The 12,929-nt window shown below is 48.0% G+C and overlaps 1 protein-coding gene and 1 long non-coding RNA gene across 4 annotated transcripts in view; one reads left to right on the top strand and one right to left on the bottom strand.

Moving 5' to 3' along the window:
• Positions 1-5,064, top strand: part of PXYLP1 (2-phosphoxylose phosphatase 1) — a 68,079-nt gene extending 63,015 nt beyond the window's left edge. For all 3 annotated transcript variants that reach the window (XM_006758344.2, XM_006758345.2, XM_006758347.2), the window contains one exon: positions 1,817-5,064. In XM_006758344.2, coding sequence (XP_006758407.1) covers positions 1,817-2,754 — 938 coding nt within the window. In that variant the 3' untranslated portion in view covers positions 2,755-5,064. The remainder of the gene's footprint in view (positions 1-1,816) is intronic.
• Positions 5,065-5,974: 910 nt separating this feature from the next.
• Positions 5,975-10,265, bottom strand: LOC107182221. Its single transcript, XR_001512944.1, has 3 exons — positions 10,164-10,265; positions 9,631-9,708; positions 5,975-6,635 (listed from the first exon to the last, which is right to left on the bottom strand). It is a non-coding gene; the product is annotated as an uncharacterized LOC107182221 (long non-coding RNA).
• Between the last annotated feature and the right edge of the window lie 2,664 nt (positions 10,266-12,929).

The following is a 12,929-nucleotide window of genomic DNA, read 5'->3' as shown; positions in this document are numbered from 1 at the left end:
CATGAAAATGTTGGGACTGTGACAAGGGACTAAGAGCACCAGTTTGGGGCCAGACGGGGCTCAGTTCTGCTACTTCTCCACTGTGAAGGGCCTCCGTTTCCTCACCTAGAAAATAAGGGAAATGGGGAGAATGATGCCTTGACTGGCTTTTTGTGAGGATTAAAGGAGAAAGGTCTGGCCCGCAGTAAGCACTCCACCTTTAATATATGCAGCTAAGAACGGGAGGTAGGCCCAGAGGTGAACTATTAAAGGAGAAAGGTCTGGCCCGCAGTAAGCACGCCACCTTTAATATATGCAGCTAAGAACGTGAGGTAGGCCCAGAGGTGAACTAGGCCCAGATACAGATTCTTGATGTTCGTCACTCATGGTTTGCCTCATTTTGTAAGTCATTTGGGAAATGCTAAGGCTCGCCCCAGCCCCGATCTCTGAGGGAATTCTGCTCTCAACCCATATTCTTCATTCAGAGCAGGACTTCCTTTGTTGGGGGCGTTTTCTGAGCTATTCCCCTTCCTGGGCCAACAGTGCCCTCTGCCTCATGCACTTCAGCCTTAAGCTGTCTCTTCTGGCGGTGGGGCTGTTCAAACCGTTTGGGCATCTGAATAAGTGATATGGCTGGTCATGGGGCCCGCATATGGTTCTCACTCTCAAAGAATGCATATTTGTTACTGAAATTGCATCCCATTGGCTGGCAGGCGAGCTTGCTTTTATCTTGGATTGCCTTCTCTTGCTCGAAGAGAAGGCCTTTTTAAAAAAAGACCATTTATTGCTGTACTGGGGTTCAACGCTGAAACATCTTAAAGATAAACTTGAAATTTTTGCTCCTGCCCATGTTCCATTCCACACCCTTTCTGTGCCCCCATCATTCCTAAGTAACCATTGAGATCAGTTTCTTGTGCATCCTTCCCAAGTTTCTTTTTCAGAGGACAGACAAATGCAAATATACATTCTTATTTCCCCCCATTTTTATTTGCTGATTTTAGCGAGAAAGAGAGACATCGACATGAGAGAAAAACATCAACTGGTTACCTTCCAAATGGGCCCCGACCAGGGATCGAACCTGCAACCTTTGGTGTATGGGATGATGCTCCAGCCAACTGAGCCACACCAACCAGGGCCCCCCATTTTTATTTAAAAGGAGCAAAAAAAAACATACTGTCCTGCACTTTGCTTTTTTCCGCACATTCTGTGTATCTGGGAAATCATCCCATATTTGTTCAGAGAGTGTCCTTATGGATGACTGGGAGAGCCCCAGCCAGGCCAGGCAGAACGTACCTAAACGTTAGCAGAGGGGACTTCCCAGCACTGAGAGGACTAAGCAGCCAGCAAGAGGCCTTTTCTCTTCCTGATTGAGTTCCCGGAGTTCTCCCTCCAGGCTGAGGGATGCCATGTCCCTGGGGCCAGGGACAAAGCTCTCCTTAGACCTGTGACACCTACAGCCTGGGCACCCCTCACCCCCCACCCCCACCCCAGCCGGTGATTCCTTCCGTCCGAGGCCTGCCAGTCACAGGGTCTCCCACAGGGAAGGGGCTGGCCTACAGGGAGGGTTGAGGCAGATGGTCATGGTGCTCCCCAGGAAGGCTGTGGGTCCCAAGGACAGGGCTCACTCGGCTTGTCCCTTCGTGGATAACTCCAAGGTGCCCCCCAGTTGTCAGGCTGGCGTGAACCCATTCTCACAGCCTCCACACCGTGGGCAGCAGGCTCAATCACATGACCTCCCAAGGCTCTAAGGTGGCTGGAGCTGGGCACTGACTCAGTTTCCCTTGCCGTTCCCTTGGCTGAGCTGCTGGTCAGGAAAGCTTGTGTCGCTCTGTTCCAGGAGTTGTGCAGCATCTGCAGAATGGCCAGCTGCTGAGGGACATCTACCTAAAGAAACACCAACTCCTGCCCAGTGACTGGTCCCCCGACCAGCTCTACTTAGAGACCACGGGGAAAAGCCGGACGCTGCAGAGCGGGCTGGCCCTGCTGTATGGCTTTCTCCCCGACTTCGACTGGAAGAAGGTCTATTTCAGGCACCAGCCCAGCGCTCTGTTCTGCTCCGGAAGCTGCTACTGCCCCATGAGAAACCACTACCTGGAAAAGGAGCAGCGTCGGCAGTACCTCTTACGCCTGAAGAACAGCCAGCTGGAGAGGGCCTACGGGGAGATGGCCAAGGTCGTGGACATCCCCACCAAGCAGCTGCGGGCCGCCAACCCCATCGACTCCCTGCTCTGCCACTTCTGCCACAACCTCAGCTTCCCCTGCACCGGAAACGGCTGCATCGACATGGAGCACTTCAAGGTGATCAAGACCCATCAGATGGAGGACGAGAGGGAGAGGCGGGAGAAGAAACTGTATCTGGGGTATGCGCTCCTGGGCGCCCACCCCATCCTGAACCAGACCGTCGGCCGCATGCTGCGAGCCGCCGAAGGCAGGAGCGAGGAGGTCTTCGCCCTCTATTCTGCTCACGACGTCACTCTGTCCCCAGTCCTCAGTGCCCTGGGCCTGACGGAAGCCAGGTTCCCGAGGTTCGCGGCCAGGCTGATCTTCGAGCTCTGGCAGGACAGGGACGAGCCCAGGGAGCACGCGGTGCGGGTTCTCTACAACGGCGTCGACGTCACGTTCCACACCTCCTTCTGCCAGGACCACCGCCGGCGCTGGCCCAAGCCCATGTGCCCCCTCGACAACTTGGTCCGCTTCGTCAGAAGGGACATGCTGGTGGCCCTGGGGTCTGGTAGCACTAATTATTATGATGCCTGTCACCGGAAGGGATTCTAAGAGGTGCAGAGTCCAGCACTCACAGAGTCTATGTCGAAACAGAGGGGTGGGAAAGGTACACTTCTCGTTCCAGCCTTCGCTAAGGGTACAAGGTTATTGATTTCCATGGCTAGACACTGTGCTAGGGAGCCACACAGATGGCTTTCGGTTGAACAATGAGGACATTGTTGAATTCGGGTTCGGGAGTTCCTTGATACACAATGACCAATTCACAGAAAGAGGAAGGTACTTTATCATATCCAGACTTTGCTTACCCATGCCAGACTATTTTAATACTCAGAGTTGCCAGTCCACATGTGTATTCTTCTGACCTGCCAGTGGTACTGTGCCATGGGACCAGCAAACCTCAGCCCAAATGTGTTTAATCTGGGACCATCTTACCTTGTCCTTGTTCGGTGAAAAATTTCCCCAAGTAATTTATGTAAAATAGGGCTTGACAGACTTTTTCTGTACAAGGCCAGAGAGTAGATAGTTTAGACTGTGCAGACCAAACAGCCACACACAGTCTCTTGCCACAGCGCTTTTCGTTCTGCTCTTGTCACGGGAAAGCAACCACAGACGGTACATCCAGCGTGCACAGGTCGCACAAAACAGGCCGTGGGTCAGGTGTGGCCCTGGGGCGATGGCTCGCTGGCCCCTGATCCAAAATACGGGCTCTACTACAATTGCACTCTCAGCACTTTTGAGAACCGGGTGGATACTAAGAATTACTCAGCAGTGCCTCCGGTCACTTCTGCTAGCAACACAGAATTTGGTCTGTATCTATTATAACAAAACAAAGGGAAATACACATTGAACCAGAAGGAGTCACAGAAAAGTTGTCAGAGTCATACTTGATGTTCATGATGATTGTGGTATGATAGTTTCAAGGATGTTTTGAACATTTGTCTGCTGTCGTCTATTTGCTGTATATGCTGAAATTTTTGTATTCCACTTGGTATTTTTATAGTCTAGGAGAATATTTTCTGAGACCCGTTTTAGATGTGCCCTGATTCCCTTGTAATAGTCCATTTGCGGCCCCTGGTTGGTGTTCAGAAGGGAGCCAGAAGCTGACGACAGGCACTTCCTTCCAATAAAATGAATTATGGCTTATTCCCTTGGACAAGCTGTAGGACTGGATCAACTTTTAAACCCTTTTTGTGAGTTTCGAAAGGTAAATTCTAACTGATTTTTAAGTACGTTTTTTGGGAGAACTTTGGTACTAGTTAAATAATCTTTATAAGGTATTTTGTATATTAGAAGCAGTGATTAAATCTGTGGTTTCTGAACTAATGGTGCTAGTTCTGTGCGAAGAGATGTCACGTGCAAGTGAGGTTCTCCAGTGTCATTGATAGCCCCATCATTTCTCTTCGTTTTTACCCAGTGTTGCATTTAAATACATGTTTCTATGAATAAATTTTGATGAATACTTGTACGTACCACTAACGGTTTGTACCTCTAAGTCACTGTGGTTCTTTTCAAGTGAGGGCCAATATTTTTAAAATTTATCCTTTTTTTTTTTGTATAAATGAAAATGTGCTAAATTAGAAAACTCTACAGCACATGTGGGGAAGGGAGGGCCAGGCCCTGTGGTGCGCTGCGGCCGCTAACAGGCTGCGCTGGGCCCAGCAGGGACAACGGAAAGGAACGTCCTGCTTCCTTCTCTCAGGGCAGCAGCAAGATCGCTGGGCCAGGAGGACGCGTCCCAGCTGGTGGCCTAGGGCTGGGTGAACATTTGTCTTACCTGCTTCTATTGCTGACCACCTTGTGTTGTCTCTGGAGTATTTAAAGCCTAAGCAGGTGTGTGTTTTTCTCTCTCTCGCAGTATTTGAATTAGACCTGCTTAACGCAGCTTGAAGAACATAGAATTGAATCAGAAGATGTTTTAAAAATTATTTTGCAACACCTGTTAGTAAAGGTAAATATTTTGGCTAAGAGCCCACATTGAAAGTGTTGTAGATACAGGTTTTGCCTCGGTGATGAGAAAAACAGCCTTTGAGGGAAAACAGCTTTGTTTTCCTGAATTGTTGCCAAGGCCTTTTACAACATGGCAGCCCTGCTCACACCCAGAGTCCGAACACTTAGGTAAGAACTTGAGCTTAGGACGCCCACCGCCAGTTCCCGCTTTACTTTTCCAGGGCTCCTCTTAACATAACCGCGTAGAGTTACACCTGCAAAGAGTCAGTGGCCTCCGCCCCAGCGCCTTATAGGTGATAGGTGTGTCCTCCCTGTTCTCTGTCTCCTGCTGCACGTGACCCGGTGGAGGACTGCCATTCCCCCAGTTGCACCCCCCTAACTGGGATCTGTAAGTAATAAATCTTGTGACGACTTCCTTTGTGTGGATGTATTGAAACTGCGCCTTCAATCAAAACGGCCTGTGGGTGGGTTTCACTTCCCCAAACTGAGCTCTTGGATGCTGGGGGAGCTACCTGCTGCCTCTGTGGGGGTCGCTTGTGCTTCCTCATTCAACAGATCACAATCTGTGTGTTCTTCCGCCTCCCCCCCCCATAGATTTTTAAATTTTTATTTTTTAAATTACGGTTCACATACAATATTATACTAGTTTCAGGTATACAACATAGTGAGACATTTATATTCTAGTCTTTTTTATTTTTAATATATTTTTATTGATTTCAGAGGAAGGGGGGAGAGAGAGAGAGAGAGAGATCAATGATAAGAGAGAATCATTGATCAGCTGCCTCCAGCATGCCCCACATTGGGAATCAAGCCCATAACCCAAGCATGTGCCCTGACCGGGAATTGAACCGGGACCTCCTGGTTCATAGGTCGATGCTCAACCACTGAGCCACCGTGGCTGGGCTATACTATTCTTAATATACCAGCTCCAGCTTTTCAACACAGCCTCCCAAGACATTGTATGTGCACAGCATTAAAATATCTTCCTTCAGATCAAGTTCTAAGACATTTCGTTCCATAAACAAACACTGAGCATTGAGCTGAGCTGAATGGATTTCATTCTTGGTGTCTGGGCAATGGGCTCAGTGGCTTAGTTCATAGCAAGTGTGTGTACGTGGGTATATTCAGCTTCCTGTTTTTTTATAATTAAAATTAACACAATGCACACTGGAAAACAAGTAATACTGAAAACTTCGAAGTGAAATTCTCTTCTAATCCCTCCTCCAGAGGGAACACTGTGAGACCCTGGCAGATATTCTTACAGAGATTTTCCATGTGGATGCAGAAATGTATAATTTTCCATGTGGATGCAGAAATGTATATATAAATCGTTTTATATATATTTTATGACTTGCTTTCCTTAACAATATTTTTATCTGGTTGTTTCCTTTAATAATGTGCCTTAGGCATGTTTCTCATTAACTTGCTTCTCTTAATCTGTCTGGGAGATATTTCTACCTTGAGATAGATTATAGATAGATAAATAGGTATATAGATGTAGATAGAATAAGCTCTTTTTATAGCCACTGTATAATATTTCATGATAGAGATGAAACATTTTTTAAATCTTTAAAGATGTATGAAATTGAAACTTAAAACCAAGGCACCAAAACAGGATGACAAGGCTTTTGATCAAAGTTACACAGAACAAAGCAGAGGCCAGCAAATGTATGTGTTGATTTTCTAGCTTAACTGAGTAGTTAACCCCTTTCCAGTGTAGCTATAGGTATTAACTAATATAAGCGGTGTATTTCTCTAATTTCACTAGTAAAAGAATCGAAGAACTTAATCTGATATTGCTATTAAGCCTTTTTGAGGATCTTCCCAGCTATAGCAGAATTAGGCTTTTGAAAGAGTTGAGGGATTCCCTTCTGTAGAGCTCACAGAGACTGATGCAGGAGCTGCAGGGATGCAGGCTTCTGTTTCTCTGAGTCTTCAGGAAGCCCTCAGAGTAGACTTAGCAGCCCAGGCCATGGTGGCTGTACCTAGTGTGTTTAAACACAACCGCAGGAGAAAGCAGAAAACAGGTGGGGTTTACACTGCAGTCCTGGCTTTGATAGTGGCTGGCACAGAGTTCTGGCCTGGGCATCAGTTAGCTCCCACTGCTCAAGGCCACTGACCTGAGTGTTGGGGTTATACGCCTGCAGAGTGGCTGTCCAGTGGCCAGCTCAGGTGACTAATAATAGCTTCTGTTTAAGAGGAACCAGCTGAATTCACCAGAGTGGCTGGCCAGGCCTTCCTGGTCTCTAGAGCTGAGAGTGGCCTTGAGGAGGAGGAGAAGGTATGTCCCTGAGGGGCCAGCATGAAGCTGCAGAGCTCCAGCCCCTGACAGAGTGATGGCCGGAGGTAGTAAAGGCATGTCTATCAATCTAAACAACTTTCTGAGGAAGGTCCTGTTACCCCTAATACAAATGAGGAAACCAGCTCAGATGCGTGAAGTCACTTTTCTAAAGGAAAAGTCAAAGCCTAGAGAGTAACGCAAATTTATTAATCCTCCCAATAGCCCTGCAAGATACCGTATTTGCTGGTGAATATCAAGGAATATTAAAACACTAGAGGACCGGTGCACAAAAATTTGTGCACTCGGGGGCGGGGGGATCCCCTCAGCCCAGCCTGTGCCCTCTCACAGTCTGGGACCCCACAGGGGATGACCACCTGCTGGCTTAGGCCCGCTCCCCGGGAGATGGGGCCTAAGCTGGCAGACATCCCTCTGGCAGCGCGGGACCCCTCAGGGGATGTCCACTTGCCAACGAGGAACAGGCCTAACCTGCAGTTGAATGTCCTTAGCGCTGCTAAGGAGACAGGAGAGGCTCCCACCACCACCGCTGTACTGGCAGCCATCAGCCTGGCTTGTGACTCAGAAGAGGGCCCCCCCTCTGGCAACCAAAGCTCCCAGCTTTTCCTTTTTTTTTTTTTATTCACTCCAGTTCTGTGGCCATGGCGACTGGAAGCAGGTATCTGGGGTTTATTCACCTTCTATAATTGAAACTTTGTTGCCTTGAGACGAGGCAGCCGCCAGTCGGGAAGCTTGGCTTCTTTCATCATTGAGGCAACCAAGTCTCCTGCTTGCTCCAGCTCTGTGGCTGCCGGCCGCCATCTTGGTTGGGTTAATTTGTATATAGTCACTCTGATTGGCTGGCGGGCGTGGCTTTAAGGCATAGTGAAGATACAGTCAATTTGCATGTTTGTCTTTTATTAGTGCAGACCGTAGGGTTTCAACAGTTATAAATTTAAAACTAAATGGTTAGGACAATATTCTTACCCTGCTTCTTAATGTTAGTGGTTGCTGTTTTCTTTTTTAAATATATTTTTATTGATTTCAGAGAGGAAGGGAGAGGGAGAGAGAGATAGAAACATCAGTGATGAGAGAGAATCATTGATCGGCTGCCTCCTGCATGCCTCCCTACTGGGGATTGAGCCACAACCCGGGCATGTGCCCTTGACCAGAATTGAACCAGGGACCCTTCAGTCCGCAGACCGACACTCTATCCACTGAGCCAAACTGGCTAGGGCAGTGGTTGCTGTTTTTAAGAAAAAACTTAATATGTAAATCTAGCCTTTGCAGTGGTGTTATATTATATTCAGCCACTAGGGGGCAGCATTAAATATAATTTTTTAGCTTTCAGGACCCAGTCTTCCATTGTAAAAGAGGCAGGGTAGTTGTGTGATATGTTTAATAGGGCGACCAGTCATCTCAGTTTGTCTGGGGCTGAGGGATGAAGGAGTTCCAGTGCTAAAAATACAAAAGTTCCTGACAAACTGGGTCAAGTTGATGACTTTAGAGTTGACATGCATTAGATGCCACTGTTAGACTTTATAGAAATGGGGAAGCTTGATGGAGTGACTAATCTGAGGTTTCACTTAGCTAACTAGTATGCATCAGAGCTGGGACTCAAAGCTGTTGTCCATTAACTTGAAGGACCATATTCTTAAGCAAGATATGAAAATGCCTCTCTGAACCATTTGGGACTGTTTGGTCACGTGCAACATCTGAAACCATGGATAATACTGCATCCTAAATACTAGTATATTCCTACACAGTTAGACCTATGATAAAGTTTAACTTATAAATTATGCACAGCAAGAGATTAATAATAACTAATAGAACAATTATAGCAATATACTACTGTAATAAAAGTTATGTGAATGTGTCTCAAACATGTAATTTTAAAAAAATTTCCACCCACAAATGTAATGCCTTTTCCATCTTAACTAAGCACTTATCATGCACTGCGGCTTCAACTTTTGAGTCTGAGGTGCGACTGTGAAACTAGCATGAATTTCTTTATTACCAGAGATCTTAATAAAAGTTACATGAATGTGGTCTCTGCCCCACCCTCAAAATATCTTATTGAATTGTACTCACCTTTTCATTTAAAGGAAGTATTTTACGGCTTCTCTTTGGCATATCCAAATTGCCAGCATCACCGCTGTTGCACTTTGGGGTCATTATTAAATAAAACAAGGGTGACTTGAACACAAGTACTGTGATACCACGATAGTCCATCTGATAACCGAGATGACAGGCGAGTAGTGGATACACTGGACAAAGGGATCATTCATATCTTGGATGAGATGGAGCAGGATGGTGCGAAATTTCACCATATCACTCAAAACAGTGGGACATTTAAAACATAAATCTTTTATTTGCTGAATTTTCCCTTTAATATTTGTGGACCATGGCTGACCATGGGTAACAGAAACTGGAAAGTGAAACCACGGATAAGTAGGAGACTCCTGTACCACTATAGTAAACATTTCTCACAGGGCCAAATTTAAGGATGTATGATGGCTTACTAATACATACTAAATATATACTCAATATTTCTCTCCAACATATGTAGGTTGTACATTTGTGATAGCACAAATCAAACCATGCCACTCCTTGTTCAAAATCCTTGGCCCTCTACTGCCTTCTAGAGAAAATCCGTGCTTCCTCAGCTGACTCACAAGGCCCTTCATGACCTGGCTCCCACTTACCTCTGCAGCTTCATTACATGCAATAGTACAACGCTGAAGGGGCTGTACTGAGACGGCAGTCTTGCATTTCTTGCACACCTGGGAGAGAGAAAAAGGGGTGTCAGTGTCATCACATGGTATATCAGATTTGCAGACTCCCTGAAGGGGACAGCCACAGTGACCTCAGTAATATGATGTTAGGGTCACAGCGCACCCCTGCCTAAACCCACAACAGCTTTACAATGTTAGGGGATAGCGCCCATCTCTACAATCTGTATCTCAGGGGTCCTTTCGAGCTCATAGCCTTGCTCACGTGTGACTGCACTCTCGAGGCCCCAGAATTTGGGTGTGTTTCCCCTCAGCCTATGCTACCAAAATTTCGGCTCAGATGCCTCTTCTGACAGTAACACGATGCCGCTAGGTCCTGCATCTCTGAGTTATCACATGCCGCTGTAATTGCCCAATTATACTAGTAGTTGTCAATTGTAATTGACAGGCACCCAAGTCCATCTGTCACATTCCACCCCGGGTCCCCTCCCCACCGGACCAGGAACCTGAAGAGCAGACGGTCCGAGGCCCGGCGGGCTTGGACGCACAGGTCTCTTCCCTGTCCCTGGCCCCCTGCCTCACGCCCCGGAACAATAGTACCCCTGCTGTAAAAAACAGAAATGCGCATGCGCAATGAACAGCATGAACTACGACTCCCAGAATCCTCTTGACGGAGACTCCATTTCCCAGCACTCTCCTGGAGCCCCTACTCCGGAACTGCGCTCTTTTTTCCAAGGCGGGAAATGAGGCAAACCTTGCCTTAGAGACGGGTTCTGAAGGCGCATAACTCTGCGAGGTGCCGCGGCCTATGTGCCTCCAGGGGTCGTGCTTGAGTCAGAGAGACGCGAGCTCCGGGGAAAGGACCAGGCCGCAGCCCTTCCCGCGCGTCGCTGCGCTGTGTCCAGGTCCCCTCCGCCGCGCCAGCCGCCCGCAGTCGGTCTGCTGCTCCGGCTTTGTCGGCCTGTAGCCGCTGCAAACTCTCTGCCCACCTCCGGGCGTCTCTGGAGACAGAGGCCAAGAGCTCATGCACATATTTCCTGGGACCCCTTGTTCCCAGCCCCGCATTGCCTGTTTCCCCGTGGGAAGAAATGAAGACCTTGGCCCTAAGGGCATGACCCACCGGGCTCCACGTGTGAGTCCCTCAGCTCTTCTGCCACTTGAAGCCATGGCCGCAGGAGTGGGAGCCGTGGGGGTGGAGCGGTGTGGACTGTAGCGGGGAGGGGGAAGCTCTATGGCTCCTGTGACACGAGCCGGTGGCTTTATCCAGTCCGTCCGCTGCGTTTCAGAGGCCCGGGTCCCGGAGAAAGCCTCCTTCCTCAGACCCCGGCAGCGCCTGGGGTCCTCCTGCCTGTTTCTCATTCCCCCTCAGAGGCCACTTAGGTCACCGACCTGGAAATGAGCAACGGTGGGACTGGGATGGACTCAGGGAGCCTGGAGCATCGGAAGGAAGGAGCGGACTGAGAGGGAACCACTGCGGGGGCATTTGGGCTGAAAGTGACCGGGTCAGAAGAGGAGGGTTAGGGCACCGGGTGCAGGAGTGAGGGAGGGGCTGTGACCTGTCATCACTGTGAATCTCAGAGGGAAGAAATATGTGCATCGCTAGGCAGGCAGCGGATGCACACATCTTTCAGAGCTCTGTGTCTTTATGCGAGACAGAAGTCAGTCCTTTAGTTTTGTTCCAGACATTTTCAGTGCAGTCAACACTTGCCCGTGGGCCTGTGGAGTTACAACCACTTCCGCCGCCTTCTGCTAGTAATTCCAAGTTTCTCAACATTGCCACGCTCCTCCGTGCTAGCGGTGGAGGTCCCAGGGGCCCTTTCAGGGGATCTGCAAGGTTAAAACTGTTTCACAGTAATGCAAAGATTTATTTGCATTTTTTATTGTATTGACATTTACGTTTAAAATAGTGTGTACCCCCCTCCCCAATAGGGGGCGTGCAGGAAGCAGACAATTGATGTTTCTCATCAATGTTTCTCCCTCTCTCTGAAATCAATAAAAACGTATTTTTAAAAAAATAATAAAATGGCATGTAGCCCCTGGTGGGGAAGCTCAGATGGTTAGAGCACTGTCCTGATTCACTAAAGTTGGGTTCAATCCCCAGTCAGGGCACATAGAAGAATCAACCAATGAATGCATTAATAAGTGGAACAACAGCCGAAACCGGTTTGGCTCAGTGGATGGAGCGTCCGCCTGCGGACTGAAAGGTCCCAGGTTCGATTCCGGTCAAGGGCATGTACCTGGGTTGCGGGCACATCCCCAGTGGGGGATGTGCAGGAGGCGGCTGATCGATGTTTCTCTCTCATCGATGTTTCTGATTCTCTATCTCTCTCACTTCCTCTCTGTAAAGAATCAATAAAAGATTTAAAAAAAAAAATAAGTGGAACAACAAATCTCCCCCTCTCTCTCAAATCAATCAATAAATAAATAAAACTTTTTAAATAAATGGTATGTAAAACTGCTGGCACCTTGGCATGAATCAAGGCCATGGCATTGAGCTATATTTGCAGTTATTGTGCTTTTCACCAATGCTCTTGGAGGGAAGGAGAGCCAATTTCACTTAAGAATGTCCTTAGTGAAGCTGTTAAAAGTAGTCATTATACTAAATTTTGAACCTTGAGTACACGTCCTTCCATATTCTGTGTGGCAGGATGAAAAATAGGCGTAAAGCGAATCTGCTGCAGACCAGTGTTCTATATTTGTCTTGAGGAAAAGTGCTGGGAAAAGCAACCACGTATGCAGTCTTTCAACCCCTGTACAGTTGCATAAGAATAGGCCTTGTGCCTAGAGCATTTCCTTACCAAGAGAAAGGGCTCTCACAGCCCGTGCTGGCCACCTCTCTTTGGGGACATCTTTCCCTGTTCTGGACTTGACGTGTACTTCCTCCTTCTGCTAAAGCATGTGTGTCATATGGCACCTGACCAGCCCTATTGCTCCATCTGTTCCTCGTAGGGAGGGAAGGGGGGTCCTTCAGTTGCAGCCAAAGAGCAGTAGTGCATGCATGCTGGCCATGGGGGAAACTCACTATTGAAGCTGATCTTGCTCTTTCTCTTCTCTAGGTGAGTCAAGTGTTGCTCCATCCAGTGCCTGTGTGAGTCTTGTCTCCCTTGGCAACCCCAACACCTGCAGACTATGGAGTGGGAGGATGTCCTGGCACTGCTGGTCCTGATGGCAGGTATTGTTATGCTCTTGGCAGTGGAATTCCTCCTCCTGTGGAGGTAGTCATAGGTATCACTTGGTTGGCAAAAAGCAATCCTGTGCTCGTTCAATATGCC

The sequence above is a fragment of the Myotis davidii genome, unplaced genomic scaffold (assembly GCF_000327345.1).
Source record: "Myotis davidii unplaced genomic scaffold, ASM32734v1 scaffold73, whole genome shotgun sequence".
NCBI lineage: Eukaryota > Metazoa > Chordata > Mammalia > Chiroptera > Vespertilionidae > Myotis > Myotis davidii.
The sequence above is the reverse complement of the archived record's forward strand: the minus strand, read 5'-3'. Positions and strand labels throughout refer to the sequence as shown.